Consider the following 27,792-nt stretch of genomic DNA (forward strand, 5'->3'; position numbering starts at 1 on the left):
CCTGCACTAGTAGAGGGAGGAGGGGGTCAGAATTGAAGGGAAGAAAGGGGCTGAGCAGGGAGGAGGTGGAGGGGCTGCTGGGATAGATCAATTTTCAAAGCGCTATCTTTTCATTTGTTTTCCTTCAACATTTCCCCGCTATGAGGAGGAAGAGAAAAAATGGAGGGGGGGAAAAAGAGAAAACCATACACATGCTCACTCACACATACTGAGAAATGGCCCAGATGGCCATCACTCATAAAGGAAATCTTTCAGCAACGACTCACCAGCCTATATACCATGTTAAGACAAGGCAGCCCAACAGACAACCCCCCCGCCCCAACAAACCGCAGCTGCCAGAGGAAGATTTGTGTCTTTGCTCGGGAGAAAAAAGAGCAGCGCTTCCATCCAAATGTCACCCCGTGTGAGCATCAAACAGCGACTCACCTGTAGTCGCAGAGTGGTTGCTTTTATTTGAAACTCAACCATTCCCAGAAGAACTTCCCAACCTCACGTCTTGGCAGGTAATACAGACCGTGATATCTGTCTAGGATTTTCTTCTTCTCTTAAATCAATCCAAGAAGCGTATATTCACCCCCCTGGGGCTGTTTTTAATCCCCTCCCCGTCATGAGAAGAACCGCAAAAACTCCTCATAGTTTTTTCCATTCCCACAAGCATGCCTGGGACAAAACTTACTTTCATTTATCTGCTGGAATCCTTTGTCAGTGATATACTGTTGATAAAGAACATGAGGATGGTGCGATAGAAAAGATTAACTGGGGTGGAGGGGCAAAAAGGTAAGGGGAAAAGGTCACCGCTTTGAGAGTGATTACCTCAGTGGTTAGCACTTCATTACCTTGTGTATCACGTTGTTTTATGTGCCCGACTGTGTCTTAGGTGGGCTGTAATGGGATAGCAAATGTCAGGCCCCACATACTCATGGGAAGTTTTTTCCCCCTTTTCCTTTTAAAAAGAGACAAGGGTAGATGGACCACCCGGATAGGGATTATTATATACAAGCGTTTGACTCCTAAGCCACCTGAATACAGCGAGGGTTCAAAGAGGTCAGTAACAAAACTTTCTTGAAGATATGGGGTCACCTGTGCAGTAGTTGTATTGAATAGGTCAAGATAATGGGGTTTCTTTCTGAACACTGCAGGGACAAATATGATAACTCTCAAACAATACTAAGAGATAAAGGAGGGAAAAACTAACAATTTATAGCTATCCCAAAACTGGCAGGGGGAGGTGTTGTAACGTGAGTATGATAAATAACAAGGTTGTTAGTTTTCGTTGAAGTATGGGTTTTCCTATTTTCTGATGTGCACTTGAACGTCACTCGGTTTTTACCCTTGATTGCAGCACTTTGCCGTCTCGGCTTCATGTTCTGTAACAAACTATTACCTGAAGAGTGAATATCTAGACATTAAGTTGTCGACTGGTCCTTCTTAGGAGTAGAAGTTACCACAGGAGGGCTAATAAATCAAAGGATACGTTTAAACAGCAAAGCGCTTGTATTTAAATTCATTTTGCAAGCTGTACACACAGTATATCGAAGCACTTTAATTTGTTGTTTCAGTCATCTGCACATTGAACTTTACTATACCTTAAATCGTCTATAATAGTGTAAATGGAACTTGATGTGTTAAAACTTTTTAAAACAATGTCTTTTACTATTAATTGGACAAAGCAAAGCGGTGGATAGGGACTAAGAAATGTTCAATATAAAATAAGCTTTTTACACCACCTGATGGATTTGTGGCAAGTCAAGAAAAAAAATACATAACAGGAAGTGACAATGCCACTAAAAATGACCAGAAATGTCATTGGATTAAATGTGTTTGACGGTTCTGGGTATACAGGGATTCAGCTCTCTATACACTTGAGAGTGGTGTTACCTGTCTGGATTAACAAACAGACCAATATACCTTCTGTACCTGTTATTATTTGTTTGTCAAAGGTTTGGCCAAAATTGTTGGTCTAGCACTTGGGAGTCTGATCAAGCCCCCCTCCGTGTGAAACAGCCACTTGTAAGGACTAGAGGAGGAAGAGGAAGAAGTACAGGGAGTCCACACCCAAGCTCATATCAATCATATCAGTCAGTTGAGGATGGCCAGTCAGCAGGCATGGATGATAAGGCACTGTTAAGAGACATTGTAAAAGGGTGGCAGAGCGTGAGAAAGAGTGATAGTGATGCAACAACAGCTTCAAAACTAATGCACAAAGAAAACATAGTAATTACTGTTATAATTGCCAGTACGAACCATCAATGTAATTCATTTTGAGGTTTTGTTGTTGAAGTAGATGTATGACTTAATTGGACGGGAGTTTCCCTGGTTTTTTGGACTATCAAAATTCACAAGAAGAACAGACAGGGGGGGAAGACAGAGAGGAAAATAGCTATGAATGGAAAGAGTGGAAAAGCAGAGGGACAAGGAAAAAGGGGAAAGAAACTTTAATCACAGAAACACTGACCCATAAAAGAGGAGAAGCAGACACAAGTGGAAACCAGAGGAATGTTGACCAGCTGGGGGATACATCCATCCATCCAGCTCTTTCTGCTGTATTTCTACTTAAAGCTATTGGTAAAGTGGATGGGGATGGGGGAAGGTTGGTAAATGAAAAAGCCCTCGAAACAAAAACCAAATTGAAGGATGAGCTAAAACCAGTGGTGCTAAAACCGTGCGGCCATGCGATCTGGTCCAGGAGCAGCCAAGGCCGCACATCTCTGAGCTTCAGCCAACGGCGACTTTGCTCCCCAGCCCTTTCACACTCTGGAGAGGCACCGCTCTCATGCATGGTGCTGAGGGCTGTTTAATTACCAGACTGGCCAGTTAGCTGGACGGCTCAGCCACAGCGTCTGATGGGCTTCCTCCAAGTCTCCATTCTTCCCTCTCCATGGCCCAGACCTGGCCCCACCATATTGGAGCTAAACCCACATCCCCTTATTGGGAGCCAAAGCCAATTAGCTGTATCCATGCTAACACTGCTGACTGTTCACTTTTCATACTTCCCTGTGTCCATCCTTATTCTAACAAGAACAAGATGTTTTTTGTGATGGGAGTTCTTATCAGTAGCCTGCGAAACAGCAGGATGCAGAGTTCACTGATTTACACTGAAAGGGTTATATGCCACAGAAGCATTTCTCTCTCTTGGCTTCTGAAGAGGCAAAGAGTACATAAATGCGTGTTTTTAAAGACTTGGCTGTGCACCATCGTGTTATTTTTACACCCTCCTGCTCAAGCCCTAATCACTTTGCCTCGAGGAAACCACTCCCTCACCGGATGAACTCTCATTGCCATTTGGAAAGGCAGACTTTATCTCATTAAAATCTGATGGAGACGTATGTAAAACACACCCTGTGGATTCAGATAGTGGCCTTGTGGGAAATATCTAAAGAGCCGTGATTTATATGAATGACAAGAATCAGTATTAAGAGTTTCGTCATTTCTGAATGTGACAGATGACAGATGAAGAAACGTGAGCAGCCCTACTGAAGGCATGCCTATAACGTACTTTTGCAATGTAGTGCTTTGTCTATGCTTGGGTAATCTTGTGGAATGAATGGGCCTGCGTGCTCCATTGATGTTACTGAGTGGCATACTGCAGTATGTCTCTCGACAAGGCCCAGCTCAAGCGGATCTCTGCAATCATGAGCAACAGGTGGGCTTGGACAGTGTTCCCTCCACTGCAAACAATTTTGCTTTGAAACCTCTAAAGCCTGATCCAAGACAGGAAAAACTTCCCATTAGTGCTGCTTATTTTCTTTTCATGGACCACACACACAAGCACAAACACACACACACACACACACACACACACACACACACACACACAATCACACATACACACAAAAATAGTCATAGCATTGACTTTCATTCATTACCTCGAGACTTCACTGAAATATAGCTGTTACCATCACATGTCTTAGCCCAATACTAGCTGTAACTTTAAAATCGAGCACATTATTTTCAGACTGAATAACTTAAGGTTAAAGCTAGCGGCATGTTAGCTTTAGCAAACAAAGTGTAAACAGGGTTAAACTGTCCAAAAGTAACTAAATCCCCAGCCCATGCAAAGCTGGCTCTTTGTATCCTGTTCTTTCATTTTATAAAAAGGTTGTATTTATGGGGGGTCATATGCCGGGCTTCTTCTTGGCTGGAGTCTCTGCCTGGCAACTGGTCCAAGCCAAGAAATAGTCTGGCACACGATGTAGCTCATAAAACTACAAACATTTTTTTTTTTCACCTTGGTTTGTTTACCAATGACACTAACAAAATGTTATGTGTTAATTAAAGATCTTGAGAGGAGCTGGTAGATGGAATGTGTAACCCTGAGATAGAACATGGCTAGCTGTTTATTTGTCTGTATCTAGTTTAGATATTTACTAAGCCTATTTAGCTGGCTGCAGTGGCCTAAACTTTAGCTTGACAGATATGAGAGTGGTGTTAATCTTTTCATTCCATTGTGCCAGAAATGTAATTAACATTTCCCCTTAATTGTTAAGCTATTGTTTAAATTAAAAACCAAAATGTTAACCCCAGTCTTTAATTATTTACCTTTTTTTGGGTGTGCCCATACTGCAAGCCACTACGATTGCAATAGCGCATCAAAATATAAACACAGACAAAAGTTCAGTCATACATAAAGGATAGAGACAGAAATGTGCTCCCTTCTCAGGCTTCAGCCTTGTGTCTCTACTGGAGGAACACTGAGCTACAGCTAAAGCGACCAGAGAGTTGTAATCAGAGCCTTGAGCCGTCCACCCTGCACTGGGACTCTGGAGTGGTTTGAGAGTGGGCCAGACATTCCTGAAGAGATCGCCGCCCAGACACCCAGCAGCAGCCAGTCAGCAACAAATTCCAGAATAGCAGCGCTGCCGCTAAAAATAGTCATCTGGACAGGAGAGGGGATGGAGAGCTGGGTGTGCAGGGGAGGCCCTGCTGGATGGAGCATGAATGATATAGGAGTGGAAGCAGTGCAGGAAAGCAGGGTGGTTTATTCCATTCCATATCCAGTCTAAATGTTATCACAGTGACACAGAGGAAATGGAGTCCTGCAGGGATGTGAGCTAGGAGCATGCATGAGCAATGGAATAACCATGGAAGAGTACGTATAAAATGCTCACATGCAAGTGTGCCCATGCATTTGTATGACTGCAAAAGCTTGGAAAAGTGGCCTCTCAGACTGTGCTTCCTAAAACAATGTGTCAGCTAACCCGGGAAACACACTCCACTGTACTCAGGACTTTCTTCAGACCCGGTCCTCTGTTTATTTTTCCTGCAATGAACAGGAGGCTCGGTTTACAACAGCCAGCCTAACCCTCCACTGTGGAACATCCTGCCTGCGACAGCAACAAGATGTGCCAAGGAAGCACTGAACTCGCCAAATCTTCCACCACTTTCTGCTCAATTTGCAGAATAGCTCCTAACTTTTTCATGCAAAGCTATTTTTGAAGCCTGTGTAGATATTTCAGCTATTATGTCTAAAATAATAGTGTGTGACGGCTTTCATCCCATGCGCCCGGAAGGGGTTTGCAAAGAGAGAGGCCTCTTTTCAAGTCTGCGCTACAGAATAACTTATATCCTCCAACATTATGCAGACCTCCATATCTGCAAGGCAGGGTGAACAGGGTCATGCTAAGGGACCGGATGGGAAAAACTGGAAGAGGTCTGGGCTGGTTTGGCATTTTTTTATGTGTAGTAGGGTATGCCGTGTTCACAACCCAAACCCAGCCTCCAGGGCCAAACAGGATCACCTACTGCAGATGGAGGGAGGAGGGTACAGGAGGGAACACTTCAGAGGGTCTACCAGCTGGACTTTATTTAAGGGCTCACAAAGTGAACCAGAAATGCTTCTGAAGACAAACTTAGATCATATCTGTGTCAGGGGTGCAGCTGTAGAAATATCACTATTTTTTTCATTATTGTATCTGTATTGTGTGACCGATAATTAAATACCAATATGTTGCATAATTGCTTTATTGTTTGCTTTGTCAGTCAAACATTAGCAAGAAAAAAGCCTGTGGTACTACAACTGGAATTTGCATTCAAGCAAAAAGAGACATGTGCAAGTTCCAAGGATAATTATCTTGCTATTTTTCAGAAAACTTCCCAAAAGTAATAATGACTTTAGATGATGATGATTGATGTTATTTTCTGTAGTTCTCTGTCACTGTGACAAAAATGAATATTGATGCAGGAGGGATTTACAAATAGAAGGCTTAGAGGCTACTTTCATGGCCCATACCAGCTTACAAAGACCAATTTCAGTCTTGGGATAACAGTTTCAATGTGTGATTGAGGAAACCTAAATCCTGCTCTCCACCATACTGAACAAGTATTTGATGTTGTCTTCTTTCAAGGCCTGCAGCTTGTGTCTGGCCCGCACAAGTTTGGGATGATGTCCTAGTCATCAGAACCAAAGCCCTGAAAGACTGCAGAGCTTCCAGCCAACCACCCACCCCCCCTCACAAAAATGTGGATCAAATTAACCCAGCAGAAGCAATGTTCTCCCTCAACAATCAATGGACTCTCCAAGTCCTAAAAACAGACACTCTTCCTCCTTCCCCGAGCCAGACATGAACTGTGTTCTCTGCTACATGTTGTCTGCTGCTGTTTGTTTGACTCTGTCAGCTTTCTAATGACTAAAAAAATGCTTTTCTCCAGGGACCATTGTAGTCTACTTTTTTAAAAAGTAATTACCAGCAGGTATGCACGGTCCAAATAAACACAACTATTCACTGAAGATGTAATATCAACATCTTTGTCACACATCAACCCCTTAGGACATGTTTTATATTTGATCCAATTTGCGCATTTTTCATGTGTTGCCTGTTTGTTTTGGCAAGTGTCATCTAATTATGGGTCAATATTGTCAATCATTTATATGGAAGCCCAGTTTTCATTAGCCGAACTATAGCCTATTCCCAGAATAACTACTAACTCTAATGTCCAAGAGAATACAGTGGTAACACACATCATTTTCCTCTGTATGAAACACTTCTTGACAAGACTGGCTCAACAAGACTCTAATGAAACACAGTGTGGGGATGGAATTTAGTTTGGTATATTCAATTGAAATTCAACATTTCTGTCATGTACCACTCATTTTCATTCAACATCAACATATCTAGGAGGCTAAAATAAGTTTAACCTTGTACATCATGAAAACCTCGGGAACACTGTCATCATACCATTGTTTTTCTGAACTCTAAATGACCAACACATGATGGAAATACTGAGGAACACTGTCAATATTTCAATGTCATACAAAATATTGATAACCCATTAGTTACAATTAGACAACAGCTAATGTTTGCATTAAACTTCTTAACATTACAGTTACCTCGTAGTTAAGCCTTTTCATTGACAGGTAGCACTTGCTAATCAATGGAGAACTGTTCCTTCAGTAATAGGACTAACAACCTCGGAGGCAGACAGTATGACATAATAACAGCAACTGATTTAGGAGGAAAATGGCTGTTATGGGAATATATTTGAAAGTGACCAATTTTAGTGGTGAAGTATCTACATTTCTTCGTGTAATTTGTTCTTTAAGTGGTTTTAAAATGTTCAGATGGCCAGACTTATCTAGAATTAGTCTGTAACGAGTAGAAAAGAGTCCCAAGTCCCTACAGACTGAGCTGCTGTCACCTCACTCAATAAAATCATTTAAGTTTTGCCAAAATGACTAAATACACAAAATACCTGTCTCATGTACCCCAAGTCATTTGTGTAGCACATATAGCTAGCTCTTCCATACATGCTGTTCATCAAACAATCAGTGCCTTGCCTGATAAACCTTAATCTTGTTTGTTGGGCCTGTTTAACTTTACTTGGGTACTTATCCTGATCTACAGAAGAGCAGGAGAGGGTGCGCAAATAAAATGTGTACGACCCACAGTAACTGACTACTAATAAACTTTCCAGAGCTATATGTGAGAATGAAACAGAGACTTAGCCTCTGACCACTTTTTTTTGTTGATGGACTCAAAACCTGATGAGAACAGTCATGTGGCCAGTGGCAATTTTGGTCATTTCATTTATAGGTGTCTTAAAAAACTCCCTTTGGCTGTTTTATTCTTTTCTTTTTGTTTCTTTGCTTTGTTTTTTTTTTTTCAAGGAAATCTAGTAGAATTTATTGCAATCAACGATTGTGCTTCTGTTAGGAACATTACTGTAAACGTTTTACAGCAACCTTTTAATCCTTATGTGATTGACTTTTAAATGCTTCAGAAATAGATTTTGGGTGGAGTATCACTTTAACATCCATCAAGTTCAAATTAAGGCAGCAGTTGTGTGGAAACATTGGCTAATTTCACTGCCCCAAACTGGAGTTCTACTTTGCACAGACTGACTGCTTGCTTTGTGACTGTTGTGAGGTTTTGATACATTTTCAAACCAATTCAAAATGACCTGGCTTCTTTTAGGGTGACATCTTTAATCAAACTTTGTGCCCTTATTTAAATGTATAACTCATAGAGTAAGGATGCAATGTGGATCTTCACTGCTGACCTCCTTCATGCATTTATGTAGGTTTTTGGGTCACACATTCTTAATATGGAAAATAATTGAGGACATTTCACTAATAATAGTTTGAACTAATCCCTACTGTAAAAGGAAGAGTGAAAGTTCTTTCTCGGTCTAACAATTGGGATATTTGTTTACACAATTTCAGCACTGATCAGTGTCTTCCCATTTAAAACCTGGACCTTAGGAAGACATGCTTAAACTCAGAAGATACTTTAAAGGGAAGCTAGCAGAGTGTAAAGACAGCCATCTTGGCCTACTTTGTGAATGGGACATTGATGTTTGCAATGTGAGACCCATTTGCAGTTATATTTATTTATCCTACTCATAGAGAATGTCCTAATTACACTTCAACACGACCCAGCAGTATAACTTATAGATACATTTAAACTCAAATGACCACACACAGCATAAAAACAAACACGTGTTAATTTCCAGATCCATTTATTTGAGTTGATACAGTACTACAGAGGCATTGTGTCGAGTGGAAACACACCCAAATGACTGAATTAAGACTTTTACAGGATTTGAAGAACTCCTACTGTTGTTGCTACTAATAAGAAAAATCACACTTGGCCACTGCTTTCACAATGAGATGATACCACTTCTATTTTGAACAAACAATTGATATTTGATTTTGTGCGGTTTGTCCTGAACACAACACACAGTCCAGAGCAGGGCAAAGCATGAACAGGAAGGTTTTTTTTTTTCCCTCCCTGATGACGAATTAAATGGCTTGATCACCAATAAATACAAAGTATAAAAACACATTGATATGAATTTGCAATATCAAAAAAAAAAAAAAAAAAGTTCATAAAAGATACCAAAGGCACACAACTTAATCCACCTTGGTAGTCCAGAATCACAAAAAAAACAAAAACAAATTGTGGCAATATCCATCAAAAGTAATGAGCCATTACGAAAAAAATAATACTTAAATAACATAATAATACTAATTTATTATTATTGTCATAACAATATCCAGTCAAGTTTTCCTATGATTAGACTAACAGATATGCACCACGTGTTTCCAGTTTGGCAGAGTTTTAAGTTTCAGATTCATCCCATTATTTTATTTCCTTTCTATCGTGATGTTGTTCCAGCATTTTGCACCTCCCCGTCTTGGGGGGGGGGGGGGGGGCATTTTTCTAAGGGTCACCTATTGATATTGTAGTGCATTTTCTTGCATTTTCCCCCCTATATTCCAATTAACTCTAAAGGGTTGTTTTTGCCATTTGGAAGTTTATCATGGGTTTCTCAAACTGCATCAACCAGTTTCTGGAGCGAAATTCTAGTACTTCAAGGAAGGAAGTGTTTTCTGCCATAACATAAAGCAATATAAAGTTTCTTATATTTTGGAAAATCAAAAACAGAAGCATAATAAAACAAAATACTAACATAGTATAATTTTCTCACTGTAAATCCAGTTGACAATAAAATGCAAATCCAAAAAAAAAGGCAATAAAATGCAATATAATACACAGCGGGTCTTTCGTTTGAACCCAGGACCTTTCCTTCACACCAGAGACCCACTGAAAACAGTCAACATGTGATCGATTTCCTCTGGGCCATCTCCTGCATTGTTTTCCATTCACATCACTTGATATCTTGGATGATGTCAGTCATCATACTCCCACTTGTTTTTTGTTTTTTTTGGCTGCAGTTGAGAAGTGTAATGTACTTTCTAAGGCCATGCAGAACACACTGAATGACCCTCAAGACAAGCTGCATCAACAGCCTCCAGCATCTCAAATGAAATCCCCAAAAATAAGAAAAATAAACAAACATGAGGTAAAGCCAATGTGGGGATGATTTCATTCACCAATGGGGATTCCAAAGGCAAAGAAAAATAATTGTAAAAATTACCCTTGTTAATCCCTGACCCATCCAACGCCAAAGCTTCAATCCATCTTTGGTATCAAAACAAAAAAACCTCCATCTAATCTTTCTACTCACTTTCTTTACTTTCACTATTCTACCTTACAATTCCTTCAACATAAATCTAACTCCTTGACCTTTCCTGTAAACAACAGAAAAGTCCTCTCCAACCTCAGCATCTTCCCATGTTCCACTTTTTCTCACTCTTTCCTTCACCCTCTAGCTATAAACCTATACACACTCCCTCCTCCCTCTTTTACTGTCAAATGAAAACAATAGCTGGCTAATTGTGCTTGGTTGACATAACGGACTAGTATACACAGCTGGAGGGCTGAGCACGCACCACAAATCCCACCTGTGCTGAGTCTGGCTGGTGCTGATAGAGATCTCTAGTACCAACACGTCTCCACCCTTTGTCTGAGGAATTTGCTGTGTCATCAGCAGGCTAAAACAAACTGTCTTACTTGGCTGTTTTGAAGAGATTTGTGTAAAATATGATCACGTCTGAGAATGGATAACCTACATTTGGTTTCTTTGGTAAAAAAAAATATAAAGTAAAGTAAAACAACTGCACCGTCTCAAGAAACAGCCTGCTTTATCAGGTAGGCGCTAAAAAATATCAAACAACCAAGGTTAAGAGAGCCAGGCACATTCCAGGACTGTGAGATGGTGTCTGCGACATCTCCCTTCACCAAGTGTCCCACTAGGTGAGTCGCTCCAGACCCTTTAGGGGCTGCCAGCAAAAATCTGCGCTCAACCAAGCCACCTAAACTGCTGACAAATCAAACTCTGGGCTTAAACACTGACAAAGAACACAGAGAAGGACTTTTTTTCCCCCCAGACATTATCTGTGTTTTTCTACATGTGGAAGGAGACGAGGCTGTTTGATCTCAACTGTCTGAGATTAATCATAGAACCCAAAAAACATGTAAAGTTGTGTGCAGAAGGCCCTGGGTCTCTCCACATTCACAATCAACATAAAAATAAAAAAATCACAACTGGCGACAGATTGGCCTGGCTTTTCCCTCCACTTTTAGGAAATGACATACATAATTTGAATTAAGAATCAAAAAAGGCACTTCCTACATATTCCCAAGTATCATACACATATATAGGACATATGCTTTTATGAAGGTATATCTGCCTGCACGTTTTACAAGCGCAGGCATTCTTATATATGTTGAGTATATATATGTTTCCCATTATCACTGAGTAACATAATTATATATGTCAGTTCCACACAAAGAGTTTGGACTCTTCCAGTAATAAGCCAGCGCCCACCAGTTTTGCACTAAAAGCTACAAAAATATCAATAAATAATCAGCAATGTCAGTTATATTTGGAACAAGACCCTGGTTTGTTTCTTTTTTTTTTTTTTTAAAGGAAGTAAAGATCACAAAAGCATGTGCTCTATGTGAGTTTTAAGGTGCTTTTGTAAACTCAAACTCAAGATTGGTGGCGTACGAAAAGAGCCAACCAGTTTCTGGTTGCTGCGTTTGTGATTCTAACTTGCCTTCTTGCTGAATATGTAAACATGTTGAACACAGCAAAGTCTATGGGCGGGCCAAGAAAGCAGACTGGGTGGCATTTTTTTCATTTCCAGCTCCTTCTCTCTGTCTAAAATTCCCCCTGGCCAGAGAAGGGCATGTGAGTGTGTACATCTGTGCTTGTGTAGACATATCATTTCCAAGATTTCAACCTCACATGAAAAACCACAACCTCCAAAAAGGTGTATCCCAGTAACACACTGGTCGTTAAAGCCGTCTACATACATCTTTACACACACATGCACACACACAGTCATGTTCAATCCAATCTGCTTCTTCTCTCCCTGCCACCCATCTGTTAGGTGAGGTTGCTGCTGATGTCCAGGGCTTGCTGGTACACCTGAGTCATGTCCTCCAGGTCCCCTAGCAAGGAGAAGCTGCCATTGTCTCCCGGGGAGCTTTTCATTCTGGAGCCGCGGCTGAACTTGGGTCCCTGGAGAGGTGGCGCTGCCTGGAAGCCCTTGAAGTTGGCGAGCTGCAGCAGGTTTTCCGCTGAGACACAAGCCCTGATGTTTGTGCGGAGGTGAGGGGTGGAGGGATGCCACTCCGCCCCGCTGAGAGAGCTGGGCGACAAGGAGAGGGCAGAACTGTCCTCCCCAACGATGCTTGAGGGCCGACTCTGACTGCGGGACAGACCAGAGTCAGTCGAGGGAGGAGGCTCACCCAGGATTCCAGCCACTGCTGCCGCTGACGGGGGCCCACTGTAGGTGGAGTACTTGCCATTTCGCTTCAAGATGCCCTTTCTCCCTATCACTCTTTTAGGCGGGGAGGTAGCCAGCAGTGACATACTGGTGCCCCCTAATAGCTCAGAGGACTCACTGCGCTCTGGCGAGGAGTAGTACCCTGATTCTCGCTGCTGGTTGTTCTTCAAGATGCCTTTCTTTGGAAGAGTAGGCACCATCTTAGCCGGCGAGCCTCCACTCAGAGTAGGCTCCTCTTCCTCTTGATCTGGACTTGAGGCTTCGTCTCCACCTTCAGCATTTGTAGGCACCATCATTTGACCCGACTCCCCCTGTTCCAGACTGGCAGACTGCTGCTCTTCAGTCACCCTGGTTTTAAGGATCCCCTTGGGTCTCTTCAAACCGGGCTTGTCCTCCGCTCCGCCGTGGGACTGTCCAACCTCCACATTCTCCTTCTTGGACTTTTTGGGCCTCTGGCGCATCAGCTGTGGCATGACAGTAGCTTTGGCTCCAGAACCACGTGGCTCAGTGCGGTTCTGCCAGTCGATGAATCGGGCAAGCATGGGTGAGCCCCCGTGGTCCCGTTGGGTCTCGCAGTCGCACACACTGTTCTTCCATCCCCAGTTCACCCACCAGTGATTAGCGATGTCCTCCACTGTGGCCCGGCGCTCAGGGTTCACCATCAGCATCCAACGGATCAGTCCACGGGCATCTAGAAGGAAAAATGTGTTTTGCATTACAAAAAGTGCTATAAAGACAAATTGGGCACTGAGCATCAGATTGAATAGATATTGCAGGTTCTATTTTATGTGCTGAGCGCAATCCAAGCTATATTCTATTTAAATGTTTATCAAAATCCAGCTGAACTAGATTTGTCAAGATCAGTTTATGATAACGTTTAATAAAGACCACTTGGATAAGGTGTATTCCTCCAAGAATGAGAAAAACATGAGAAAAACAAGGAGGTTTCCTGCCGTACCTGAGGACTGGGTTGGCTCTTTGTACTCGCCGTTGCTGATCTGGCGAATGAGGTTCTTGTGGTCTCCCCCATCAAATGGCATGGTCCCATAGACCAGGGTATACAGCAGCACCCCTAGAGCCCAGCTGTCCACCTATTAAATAAAATAGGAATCAACATGACATTACTTTCATCATGCAAGACACAAAAACAACAATTTGAGAAGTGCAACAGAAACACAGTCAATTGACAATGACATGAAAAAATGAACAGTGTGAAATTATTTTTGAAGCACTGTAATTATTGTTGACACTAGCATCCCTTCAGAACATCTCTTTAAAAAGAGCTTGTGGCGCTGCTGTGCTTCTTTAGTGGGTTTTTAGAGAAATAATGACAAATGCCAGTCTGCTTGTAGGAAATGGCTTATTTCCACAAAGATAAATCCTCTTCTTCGCCCCCTCCCCTTCACTCTTTCCTGCTCTGTCAGGCAGAAGCAAGCACTTTTTGACCACCAACCCTAATGCAATGTGGCCTCCTAAGTAAGTGGTTACATAAGACTTTGTGTCTGGGGCATGAGGAGGTGCACAGCGACGTGGGAAATGGTGGGAATGGAGGAGGGTAATGAGTCCAGCAGAGATGGTAGAGTCTGATATCCTGGCCCCTGAGGACTCACTGGAGACACATCACCATTCTGCATTTTCTGTGTGTTTGTGTGTGAGACAGTGACAAAGAGAGGGCAATGTGATGTTTGTGTTTATTGACTGTAGTACCAAGGGGATGAGATGAACTGAGGGTTTTTTTTTTTTCCGGTGGTAGAAGCTGGTGGTATAAGATAGTCTAGGAAGAGGAAATCAGATCAGGCCAGTTAAAGAGCAAGTGTACTTCCTCTTTAGGATCCTGACCAACATCAGGAATATTTCAAGGGCAAGCCGAGCCACGCTCTATTGTTGTGTTCTATTTTCGTTGCATGTGTTTGCTGCAATTTGCGGCCTCACCCCGACCGATATTCTGTAATTTCGATTGCGATCGGACTTCTGTAGCTTTTAGCACTCTGGAGGAAATTATAGTGAATTATGCTAAATTGAATGCTTGGACTTGAAAATCTAAAAATGCATGTTTTTTTTCCCCTCGTCAGTTGCTTTGTTTTATGTAACTGATGCGATTTCAGAGACAACGCCCTTCGGAATGACTCTGGAATTGCCAGACGAGTGGCTTTGGGGAGACTTTTTCACTTTTTCTTTCACCAAAACTATTTAACTTTGACCATGAGCTTGTTTTTTTTTAGACTGTGGAGCCCATTCCAATCCAGTAAAGATGAAGAGAAAACTATCCTCCAGTTCCTCACTTCAAAGGATCAACACATGGTAGGAAGGGGAGTACAGGGGAGGGTTGCAGACAGTATCTGAGCTGACCCACTGTAGAGTTGCAAGAGAGACCCCCCTTTGACTGGAGCCTAATAGTAATCCCATCAAAGAAACTAGAAAATAAAGCCTTTCACTTCTTTGTGTATGATAATCACTGGTGAGAGAATAATGATGAAAGTTGTATAAGGTGAGAGATCCAGGCGGTTCACACCAAATTTAACAGCAAGGGAAGTCAATAACAATGATGATGGTTACATAAAAAGATAATCATGTCTTAGAAGTTCAGAAGGGAGCAGCTGCTTCTTAAGTCATTGCCATTGTCTGGTTGACTGGCCCTCACCTCTGGGCCTCGGTACGGTCTCCCATTGACGATCTCTGGTGAAGCGTAAAGCGGACTGCCACAGAAGGTTTGCAGCAGCTTGTCCTTGTTGTAGAGGTTGGACAACCCGAAGTCAGCAATCTGTGAAAACACAGGTACTTGTGAAGTTTACATCAAACATGGGATTGTTAATCCATCATATGAAGATCAATTTAAGATGAGGCATTTAAGTCTGCATCACAAGATCGACGGGCAAACTTACCTTTATATTACAGTTTTCATCCAGTAGCACATTTTCCAGTTTCAGATCCCTGTGCACCACTCCATTCTGAAAGACAATGACAAAACAAAGTAATGATTACCGTAATTAATCTATGGATGCATTTTTCATGAGGGGAGTGCTACACAGTCGACTGGTTTGAGAGATGATTTACTCCGACAAAGCTAGCTTGTGGCTCTCGGGGGAAATCAACGCAGTCTGTTGGTGTAGTTCCCTTTAATTGCCCTTGTCCCCTCCGGGGTCTTCATGCTGACATCTGCTGCAATTTTCTTTTTAAACTCAACTCACATGTGTCACATAAACATGAGCCTGTAATTACTGCCCTGTATGAATGATGTTCTCACAACATCTTGGGGATTAAAAAACTATTCCGGGGTTTAAAAAAAAAACCAAAAAAAAAAACACAACAACCCGGTATTAACATGTGGTATGCAGACGGATGTATTAGTTATTTTTTTTTGCAGGGAGCTTTTGTTTAAACTGCTCTGACTGCTCTGATTGCTTGCTTGTTGTGTCAGTGACTCACATCACCCCACCCGGTGTAAGGCCGTGCTTGGTGGTGATGATTCATCAGTCATGGCTGTCTGGGACTCTCCTATCTGAGGACCATGACATCATATATATCTCCAGTTGGGAGTATGACAAGTAGGGAGTCCAACCAAACAAGCATGAGACCTTGGGGGGCGGAGGGGGGGGGGGGGGTTGAAGGGTTTAGAGCAGTAGGTTGAAGTGGGTGTGGCTGAATCATAGGGGAGAAAGCTTTGGGGGTATCTCGGGACAGCCTCCTTCAGTGTGTCAACAGATGAGGACAGAATTAATGCAGGGGCCTGTTTGGTGCTCTGTAATCGGATCGTAAGCCTGAATTAAACCGGCCTGTGTTCCATCTTCACTCAGAAACAGATGACTCCCTTAGGCTAGAGCGCCAAGAAAAGCATACCGTGTAGGGCCTGTAGATTAACCGGCTGTATGGCTGACTGCAGAGCTGGATGGAGAGTGTTACAATAAGCACGCCTGGAAAACAAAGTCTGTGTGTGTGTGTGTGTGTGTGTGTGTGTGTGTGTGTGTGTGTGTGTGTGTGTGTGTGTGTGTGAGAGAGAGAGAGAGGGAAGCGTAGAGGGAAGTAAGGTAAATAGGAAAGATGGGGGGGCATGTTTTTTTCTCACCTTGTGACAGTGGTGCACGGCGGAGACTATCTGTCTGAAGAAGTGTCTCGTCTCCCGCTCGCTCAGGCGCCGCCGCTCGCTGATGTAGTCATACAGCTCGCCCTTGCTGGCATACTCCATCACAATCACAATCTTGTCCTTGTTCTCAAACACTGAGGAATGATAAGAAAACAGTTGGAGTCCATTACTATCTACTTTCAAGGAAATACAACTTTATTAACAGCAAGCAAGGTGGGAGGACAACTTGTGAAGACAATCCAGGTTTTCTATCATGTTAAAAATCACAAATGGACATCATTATATATGAATCACATACACGCTCTAGTTTTTGGATCAGGGATCCAAATTCCAGAGGAGCACATAATATCTTTACACTATTCCCAAGGTTACATCACCACAAACCCCACCTCATGAGTCTGGCTCCTTCACAACACTGCAGGGAGGGACTGCTAACTCAATCAAACCCTCTCCTCAGAGACCAGCGGAGCAGTGAAAACAGAAAAGCAGGAGTCGAAGCAAGGAGAGAAAGAGTGAGATTCACAGACAAAGAGGGAAAACTTTTGTGTCCCACTATGCACTCCGCAGAACACACTTGAACCGTGCATCATAACAAACACATTTCACAACACCCCGCCCAATCTTATCCCCCAAAACAAAGTGTGCATGTGATTATGAAATATCACATTGTTCAACACATCATGTTGAAACACTGAGTAACTTCCTCTTCTGACAGCAACATTGCACTCCTAATTACCCAGAGAAAAATTACAGGCAAGAGCATCCGCTTGTTATTGTGAGAGAAACGCTGTATTAGAAGAAGTATTGGAATCCATTCTTGTTTATTTGAACAGCTTTAAGAAGAGGGAACTTGTTTAACATGTTTTATCAATTGAAAAGCAGTGACAAATGGAGACAGTGCAGGCACATGGATGCCAATCACTTCCATGTTATGTTAGTTAGAAAGTATGTAGAAATGGGTTTCAGCTTTCAGCTTTCACACTCTGGGACAAGATTCAGGGTCAGATCAGGCTGAACCGCTGATCATTCATTTCTGCCTTTAGGAATCTGACTAACTGGTAATGTGGGATGTCCCAAGGGGGTTGTGCAATATGTTCATACTGTATGTCGCTGCTGTCAGACAGTGTTCATGTGGAAATTGTTACAAGGCCTTGCTGCTGTTGTATGACATTGAACACAACAGCAGGGTCATTGAAGTACTATCTTGTTTTTTTTTGTCCAAAAGTTCAAACCTTTTAAGATGGTTAAAAAGCTTTAACAAATAAATAGTAGCAACTTGTTATTCCCAAACCTGAAGGAATAGTTGGACGTGGTTATAGAAATCACAGTGAAAAGGATTACTTTTATAACCTTATCCAAAAATAACAATAACACAGGCTATAGTACAGCAAAAAGAGGACACTGACATGATTAACTATTTAAACTGATCAAACTACTATCCCACCAGGGCGTGTTCTTTCTATTTATTCATCTTTTATTTATTGGGTTTTTTCATATAAATGTGAAAATTTGGTTTAAAAAAAAAAAAAATGGTGGCTTGTTGCACATCTGGTGACTGAAGAAAGAAACCATCTGCAGTCACCAAACATATCATTCTGTGCTGGTATGTGGCCTGTATAATTTTCGATTTGGCAACATGTTTCTCTCCCAGCACTTTGGCATGAAGGGAATGAAAATGGCTATGTGTAAAAAAAGAGAGGAGAAAAAAAACAAAAAAAACAAGGACATGACAACAACACACTCCGCCACGTTGCTCTGCATTGTGCGGGTTGATTTTCCCACACAGCAGGGTCACCGGGGGTGAGGGCCTCTCCTTTCTGCACCCTTGAGTGAGCACCTTCATATGCTGTCACACTCTCCTCTCCTCACCCTCCTCCCCAGGTCCTTTTAGAGGAATAATCCCCTACAAAAACACACAGAGTCGCTGAGTGATGGTAATGCTCCCTGATCGTGTCTGTCTGGCTGAACGGGAAGAAACGGAGCAATCCAGCCCTCTGATTGGTTGACGGAGTGAAGACCTGTGGTGATATTCACATTGGTCCTTGGTGGGGTTTTTGTAGTAAAGCCAACTCTCAGCTTGCACTCCCATTTACCTTTGACCCCTGGTGGGGAAGTAATTACCTGGCTTACATAACTCTGGTTTGTTAGCCCGGTGGGTATAGCAGCCACCACGACAGGCTCACTGTCACTCATTGGGGCTTTTGTTCCTGGGTCAAGCCCTCACATCTGAGTAATTAGCACTTATTGTTCTACTGCCTGCACTGATGATAGACCACTGCTGCAGGCATGCAAAGAGGACAAGTTTAAAGTGCCTTTACACTATGTCATACAGAACTTTATGTCCTTAAAAAGCACTCTTAAAAGTTTGCTTTCTATTGTGCCTTCTGTTTACTGTGTATATGTGTGTGTGTGTGTGTGAGTGTGTGTCTGCCTAAAGCCTGATTGTGTGCTGTAGTGAAGATAGGTGAGGGACATGTATGTGTGTTGTAGGGGTTGGTACACAGTTATTTCAAATGTGTTTTCTTTTATTTCACGTGTGTTTGAACTGAGTTTTTTTGAGGGAGGGAAGTTTCCTCTTCTTTGTTTTGCAGTAACATCCGTTTTTATTTTCTTGAACTGCTCTTATATAACTGAACTGAGCAAAGGAAATAAATAAAAGATCCTCAAGAGCTTACCATCCCGTCTTATGTCACCTTTAGAGAATGCAGCATAATGAACACCGTAAAAATGTTGGCCTTTTTTGCTCCTCACAGCGGCATCAATGATTTTATGTCTGTTCTAGCTTCATATCTCCTCATTTCTTTTTTCCTTTCATAGAGGAGAAGGGCAACATTTAGGGACATAAACGTATGTTCTTTTCTTGCCGAGAGTTTTATGAGAAGACCTTTCTCACGTTGGTAAAAAAGCGTCACCTTCTAGCAGCAGCAGGCTCCACAAAGCTGTGAAGTTCAGAATATACCAGCTGCTGGCTTTAGTGTAAGATTCACTTTATAGACACTTGTGGAATCCACTTGCAAATAATCATGTTTCCCCTAAATGTCAATCTTTCCTTTTAACTGAAGACAGCTTGTCAGGTTAACATTCACAGAACAAGTTGTAGATTGGATGCATCGTTGTTTTTTTTGTACCTTTCAGGATGACTATTTCTTCAAAAAGCTGGAACTGGGTTATTTAGTAACGCCTGGGGAGCAAAGAGCGAAATCCGCATTTAAATGCCTAGCACAGCATGCTGATGGATGAAGAATGTGAGGGAGTGGTAAAAATCAATCTTCACGCACACATCTGGTATAGCTTTGCTTCACACAAGGCTGTTAGCAGGGGCTGTTGAAGAGGGTGTTGCCGGATACACAAATCTCGGGCCTCCTATATATCTCTAAAGCCCGGCTGGGTGGAGGCCAGGCCACAACAGTAAACGCTGGGTTTGCGGAGAAAAGGCAAGGGCAATGAGTCTGGTTGCGATTGTTGGGGTAATTAGACCGCTTCTAAAGAAAAAAGACACACATAGAAACACCATACAGCCTCGTTGGAGTTCATAAAACTGGGTGTTCTTTTAATAATTCCCCGACAAAACCCATTAAACTCTGCTGCACTTCAGTCCTCCAGCTGACTGCTGACACGTTCCCATGACAAATAGTGATGTTTGTCACATACGCAGATAGATCGCTGATAACAACCTGAAGACTTTGACACTGGACAAAGGAGAGTGGGTAAGCCAGTTTGGGCAGTGGCAGATAAACCAGCTGCCATTGTGCCAGGGCAGCTTCACTGAAAGGGGCATTGAAACCGTTTGCTTTGTTGACACGGGCATAAAAATAGTCACGAGCCACAAATCATATGAAACCTACTCACACACTGCGGCACCTTGTGACTTTATTTGCCTGCACATAGGCCCAGGCGACATTACAAAGGATGATTAATTGAGAGAAAAACGTTGAAAGAATTCAATGAGAATTGTTCAACCTTTACACTCACCGTTAATTCAAAGCTGTGTTTTCATACAGCGAGTTAAAGGTCATTCGAAAAGGACTATCAAAATAAGGAGGTCAATGTGAGCCATTTCAGTCTGACTTTAAGGCTTTGATATTAAAGGGTCTCTTCCTGAAGTAGATAGATGTTGACGTTGCTCCGGGCCTTTCCTCTCTTTTCAAAGCACTGGGGCGGGTCAGATACAGGGTGCATGCCTACAGATGACTTAGGTCAATCCATTGTCTCCCTATGCTCACACATAGACACAAATATATAAGGGCTAATATGTAAAACACACACATGCACACATTCAAGTACAGTCTGGCTCCCAGCTGCAGTTGTTTTTAAGTACCAGCAGATGTCTGGCCCTGAGATCAAGACCAGAGAAGACAAGAGATGAGACCCCTTAGATGTGGGAGAGGCAATCCCTTAGAATATCACCCTTCTTACACACACACACACACACACACACACACACACACACACACACACACACACACACACACACACACAACTTCCAACACACGTGCAAAAACACACACACACACACACACACACGCATGCGGAGAGATCTAGACACAGAACGTCAAAGACATCCAGACTTTTACTGTCCCACGCAGCCAGACAGAGCAGAGAAGATAAATAATATCCCAGAGCTGTAGTCCAGGTCTTAATATGACATCTGCATAACATAACATGACAATCCTGCAGCTCGACCACAAAACGTGTGTTTTTGTTTATGTGGATGATCAGTTTTGTGTGTGTGTGTGTGTGTGTGTGTGTGTGTGTGTGTATTTCCAGACGTACAGCAGACCCTCACCTTCATAAATTGAAATGATGTGTGGGTGGCGGAGGGACGACATGATTTCTATTTCTCGGCGGATGTGAACCATGTCCTGCTCATCCTTGATCTTCTCCTTCCGAATTGACTTGATAGCCACCTGGAAACACAGAGCGAGAGAGACAGAAGATGCTTTGATCAGATGGCAGCAGAAAATATAGACTTCCCCAAGTGAAAGACAGCCTGGATGCATCATGTGTAGATATTTAAAACCACATTTTCCTTGTATGTGGAGATCATTTGAAAAGGGAAATGACGAAAGTTAAATTAGACTGAAGTACAACCACATTGATGTCACACTCATTATCTTATCAGTGAACTTTAAAATGCACATGGCTCACACAGAGTACATGCTGTACACAATGTGATGTCCTGCTCAGTGAAAACATGCGGACCAACTCTGATGCACCTCTCTCCCAAAATAACTCTTTGTACTTCATCAACCTCGTCTATGCCGGGGGCTGCCCTTGAACTCTTACAGGGTCTATAGGCCTACATGTAACCAGATTTTAGTCAGTGCTCAGGCTTGGTTTCTGATCTGAACCCCCAATCTTTTTTTTTTTCAACACAGAGTAATCAGAAGTCAGGTTTACAAGGTGAAACATCGGGTTTCCGTGGCGACCATCTATCTGGACGCAGCTGCTGTAACTAAACAAGCTAAGACACGGGCTGTATGAAAATATGGACAAAAAACATCCTCCTGGACAATAAGGGAAAATACATGGCAAAGTAAGGGGAACACCAAAAACTCTTTGCTGCTTTCATTTCCTTCAGGCCTGCCCGTGCGGCAGTTGGTGAAATGTTTCAGTGATCACAAGTACTGGGAAAAACAACGTGAGCAAGGTGTTAAATTTTCATGCTTTCTCGAGGAAGTCAAGGAGACATGGAGGTCAGAGTGCTCCTCCATAAATCAGATGCCGGTATAAACTTTCACAGCCGTGTTTCCTTACCCGTCTGAAAGCCTTGAGAAGACACTAAATCACTATCCCTTCTCTTATTCTTAGTCATACTGATTAGGAGCGGGTAATGGGCAACATTCGGAATAGCTGACCTGCTGGGAGTTTTATGGAGGAATCAGGAAGAGAGCAGGAAGTGATTCAGTTTCCTTGCCTTGCCCATGGGGTAAATGGGCCTGCTACAAGACATTTAGCAAATAACACTTGATTTTTTCTTTTTTCATCCTCATCAATGCAATGCTGTATCAAGCGGACGCCTTTATGCCTTAAGCCTTGCACTCCTATTTTGAGAGGTTAGCGTCCTTTTCCAAATAAACCAATGTAGAGCACACAGTGAAGCACATGTCGCTCTAATTGCAGCCTAAACACTCTGGATTGAGTCCTGGGTTTTGCTTTGATCAGGCCTATATGGAGTCTGTCCGCTCTGAATCCTGTTAGTTTAAACTTTTGTCCTATCCGGGCTAAGCGGCTGGTATTCTGAGGAGCCTAGCTTTATTCCATGCAGGAGAAACCACAGGCAGTAGCGAGTGCCAAGCTAATTACTGTGTACATCAATAAAAATAACCCCAAACCGGAATTGTTCCCCTTCCAGAGAATTCCTTGATTACATAGAATTTAAAGAAATGACACCATAATAAACAAGATTGGGTCCAATGGGGTCCGCACGCTGGGTTCATAATTGGTTAAACGTTGTTTGTGTCTTAACACTGATGTTTTCCTTTACCTCATCAGATTCATTACCATTTTACCACTGATCCCCAGAAACGTGAGTTTATTCTTTCGACTTTCGTGTTTAGTTAGGCTTAATGTGAGTCACGTTCCTGGATTTAATGCAGGAAGTAATCCAGGAATTCATCAATTTAGGCAACAACTAAGAAACAACCTTTAAACAAAAAGCAAAAAAAAACTTTCTCCCTGAAACTATTCCCTATAAATAAAGTTTCCTTTTCTCCTTGTATCAGTCTTTTACAGTTTCTTATTCCACACTGTATTCAAACCCTGCAGCTCTCTCCCACATTGGGCTTGAGAAGTAGCCAGGTATCTTGTATGTTTCTCCTCATGTTCCCCTGCACTGACCCCGATGTGGATCATTAAACAGGACTGCAGATCAGCCACTTGCCAGCTGGCCCGGCTGGCTGACACAGCCTCGCTTGTCCTTAAGTGGATCCCTATTACTGTCACTCACAGTAAACAGGCCCTGCTCTGCTGCCCACATCAGCCCCTGCCAGGTATTGGGGCCTGCCTCATCTTGGTGTCCCCTCAACAAAAAAAAAACTAGCCCGTTTGAAGTGAGGGTCCATGATTTGCTTCACTGGAGCCTGACATCTTCCTGCACTTTCTCAGGCCATTAAAATAGATGAAGTATTCATCGCATGCTCACTCTTCCCTGGCTTTTTCTGCAGATCATGATCATCGCTTGTGTCGACTGTGTGCGTGTCTGACACAGAGTTAGGGGTGAGAAAGAAAACGAAAGTTAGTACGAGGAAGAGGAGTGTCAATTTCCCAGAGAACTTCATTCTCAAACACATCCAGCAATCATAATACCTCATCAAGAGCAGCACATATAGCGGAGGAATGTCAGTGTTTTCCCCTCTCGCGAACCCCTCCAGTGAATCCATTGTTGGACAATGATGTAATCTGGTGCTTTAAGCTCATATTAATATGACTCCCTAACCCCTTTAACTGAGGCTGCCCCTCTCTTGTTATGGAGGCGGGCTTACTCTGTGTGTATCTATGCTAAATGCCCACCCCCTCCCTGTGTGTGATGGATCCCCCACACAGGATATTAACCTTCCCAGCCAATCTCATTTCCTGCTGTGGATGGCCTTTCATGTGTCACTGCCCATTTTAGGCCCTGCTGTCACCACAACCTTTTCACTCTAATCATCTAGATGGCACTGACTACATAAAGACCACCTCTATTTATCTTTCACACGAGTATACAAACATGAAACACATCTTCCACAAACACACAAGCCTGTGCATGTGTCACATTTCCCCCCTCTGTGATGTCTATGATCTATTGCACTCTGTATAAAGTTCCACTGAGCCGTCAAATTGTAAAATGTATGGCTTGGCAGATTAGACTGGACAGTCACTCAGTTCCACTTTCGCTGACACGCCGAATGTGCCCACATCTTATCAATCTTCCTCAAGTGCCTTCAGTTTACTCCACACATGTGCACACACAAAAAAACGTCCTCCGCCTGTCCCCTCACTTCAGCTCCTTACTTCGCTGTACGAACACAAGGGACAGGAGTCAGGGGTCAAGTAAACTCTAGCAACGCAGTGCCAGACACACACGTGGCCCGCGAGGTGGCCGGGAGTCACGCTCTGTCTGCTTTCTGCTGGTGCTCTGCGTGCAGAGAAGTTGATCCTCAAAGGACTTCCCTAAGATATACAAACTCCCACGTGAAACACAGTGGTACAAGGAACTCCTATACTTTACTGACATGCTATTTTAGGTCTGAGTGCTATTTTCAGGAAATAACAGCAGATTACAGGGGAATGGAAGGTATGAGGCCACAGAGGTTTGACCTATAAAAGAACTATTTGTAAGTCTATTTCTTCCTTATGTGACTATGGGATGGACATTTTAGGCATCAGTAGCCTACTAGCAAATGCAAATAAATATTGACCTTGTGTAAAGAAGTGTTATTCCTTCAGAAAAGTCTCAAATAAATCAGTAAAAGTAAACAGTTTTGGGCCAATCAGAATAGGCTATATCAAACTAACCCATGTTGAAATAAGATACTTTGACCCTGCAGTCAATGTCCATTGTGCAATTTTACGACGCAAGTGAAAGTAAAATACTCCACATCGCAGTAAAGCTGCTGTCATGACGATAATAAATAGGGAAACATACTGAAGACTAGACATGCCAAGTGGGACAGGGTAAGAGAGAGTACCAGAGCGTTTATGGTCCCCCTATCAAGCATGCCTATGCCAGGAGCAATGGAACCATTGGAGGGGGGGGGGGCAGCATTGTTGACCTATACTAAATTTCCTCCGTTGCATTTGCCGTGCATGGAAAGTTCCTTGTGTCCTGCCAGAATGGACTCTTGGGGGTCAAATTTTGTCACACGTGAAAACATTTGGAGACATGTTCGTCTGCTGGGACACAACAGCAGATGGTTGGTTTATTAACTTCTCTTATTTTTTTAAGGAAATAGAAAAGCTGTGACTTGACACAACCAAACACAGTTAAACAGAAACCCTACTGATAGGGGAATAGCCTTTAAGTAAGACACTTAAACACAAAAATGTGCTTTGGTCCCAGCAGTGTCTCTGGGGGACTGTTAGGTGTTTTCCATGATGCTTAACTGGAAGTCACATCAGTCAGTAGCTGGATTTGCACTCTAACATCCGGTAGTGAGGCCCCGCACAGGACGAGGCGTGTGCAGCCACAACTGAGTGGCCCCATGGGCCCTTTGGAGCATCGGGGGAATTCCCAGGGGGGAGGACATGCACACGCCTCTGACTCATTTAAGACTTGAGTTGTTTGTAGCTTAAGTAAGGGTACAGGAAATGTATGCATGTAGGCTATAGGCTACTAAGAATATGGACCTGCAAAAAGCATCATGGGAGTCGTTAAATTGTCTGTTATTTTGCTCACCTCTCTGCCAGAGTGCCGCTCAATGGCCTTCTTCACTTTGCCATACGTGCCTCTTCCCAGCGTCTCCAGCAGCTCGTAGCGGTGTTTCAGGTTGTGTTTGTGGTGGTGTTTCTTCACGCCCGAGTTTCTCCGTCCATCACTGCTCACCGGGGTCCCTTCAGGTGAGCTGCCGGCAGGTAGAGGTGGAGCGGGAGTCCGGGTTGGAGGGGAGAGGTCACCTCCAGCAGCCGGTTTGCCCGAGGAGGTTTGTCCTCTCGGGGCCCCGGGACGCGTTGCCCCACGGTGGGGCGATAAATAAGCTGTTTCCATCTCACTATGGGGAAGTGTTCAACCTTCTTACTGTTAAAATACGTCAAACTAGCTACCTTTAAGGAATTGATAATATAGGCTAATGTGTCAAATAATCGTATTAATAAATAAATAAATTACGAAGAATAACGCGCAGCCTACTAGTCATATTATAAAGGCTACATGTGGAAACTAACATTTCCAGATTGTCTTAGTTGATCAATAGGCTTTGATCAAAGTGAACAGAGATTATTCCTCCGACCTATTCATGGTATTATCGCTATAGACTATAATCAACCCACTAATGATAAAGCACAGCAATTAAATGACATTATCGGTTTATATTAAGCTGATACATAACCCTATATTAGAGGATAAACAATAATAATTATAGTGCCAATTCGTAATGAAATGTATTCAGTTGTCGTCTGCAGGCTGCAAGGCAAAAACTGAATACACTTTCGATTTAGTGTTGACAGATTGGCTATAATGAACGAGCGAACTCTTTACCAATAAAAGGAAAAAAAAAAAAAAAAACTAAATAAATTGATCTCCTCACTCCTCCATTGACTGGCATAATCTAGCTGTGGATATTTCTGTCTCGTTCATACTATCTGTCGTCCTAAACGCTGCCAACATTACCGACTCACATCTAAAAGGCGAGAAAGCTGCGACGAAACCGGCGTTTTGGATGAAGATGACCCTCATTTTGTCCACGGCCCAGGTAGATAGCTCCTCATTCATCTGGACTCTGTCTATTGTGCGGCTGCATGCTCCGTGCAGGGGTCGACGGCGGTGGAGGTACGCTGTGATCGGACACTATCTCAAGCTGAGACGTTTTGGATACTGCCATGGTCGTTTCGCTACTCCCCTTCTTCTTCTTCTTCTTCTTCTTCTTGTGTGCCCGTCTTCTTGTTTCTCCCCTTTCTCTCTCTATCCTCAACGTGAGAGGCTGTGAATAAGGATTGCGAGAGGATCCGAGACCGGGGAGGAGTTAACGCAGACCTCCTCCTCCTTCCCTGTCTCTTCTATTCCCTTCTCTCTCTCTCTCTCTCTCTCTTTCTGGGCTTTCTTCTACCTCCCCTCTCTCATCTGTGATATGACTGCAGCTGAGCAGGGGCGTAGCTCAGATTAATATGACCCCCCCTCCCCACCTCCCCTCGAAACCCCTTTGTGGTTTCCTTTTCAGACTGATATGTTCTTTTCAAATTCAGAACCAAATTAATTAACACACACTCATCCCTCCCCCCTTTCCGCCAGTTGGGGAGGGATATTAATTTTCACAATATTTATTTTCACAAGAACCATAAGCTAATAATTACTATATTTTGAGTCTATTGTAATGTATTTTTTTTTTTTTTATAGCTTTCTGGCACTTCTCCTTGCAGTCCTACTTCATTTTTTTTC

General features: G+C 42.9%; 1 protein-coding gene across 1 annotated transcript; it reads right to left on the reverse strand.

Moving 5' to 3' along the window:
* Positions 1-8,938: 8,938 nt before the first annotated feature.
* Positions 8,939-27,403, reverse strand: nuak1b (NUAK family, SNF1-like kinase, 1b). Its single transcript, XM_020645883.3, has 7 exons — positions 26,098-27,403; positions 21,505-21,625; positions 16,701-16,852; positions 15,520-15,585; positions 15,279-15,398; positions 13,596-13,728; positions 8,939-13,328 (listed from the first exon to the last, which is right to left on the reverse strand). The coding sequence occupies exons 1-7, from the start codon at positions 26,404-26,406 to the stop codon at positions 12,235-12,237; spliced, it is 1,995 nt and encodes a 664-aa protein (XP_020501539.2). The 5' UTR covers positions 26,407-27,403; the 3' UTR covers positions 8,939-12,234.
* Between the last annotated feature and the right edge of the window lie 389 nt (positions 27,404-27,792).

Source organism: Labrus bergylta, chromosome 7 (assembly GCF_963930695.1).
Source record: "Labrus bergylta chromosome 7, fLabBer1.1, whole genome shotgun sequence".
Classification (NCBI taxonomy): Eukaryota; Metazoa; Chordata; class Actinopteri; order Labriformes; family Labridae; genus Labrus; species Labrus bergylta.

Bases quoted from the DNA above. Each gene is read 5' to 3' on its own strand.
- nuak1b (XM_020645883.3), bottom strand. From the start codon at position 26,406: ATGGAAACAGCTTATTTATCGCCCCACCGTGGGGCAACGCGTCCCGGG. The intron at 21,626-26,097 runs GTGAGCAAAATA...CTGTGTTTCCAG, and splicing joins AGCGGCACTCTGGCAGAGAG to GTGGCTATCAAGTCAATTCG. The intron at 15,586-16,700 runs GTGAGAAAAAAA...ATTGTCTTTCAG, and splicing joins CCGTGCACCACTGTCACAAG to AATGGAGTGGTGCACAGGGA.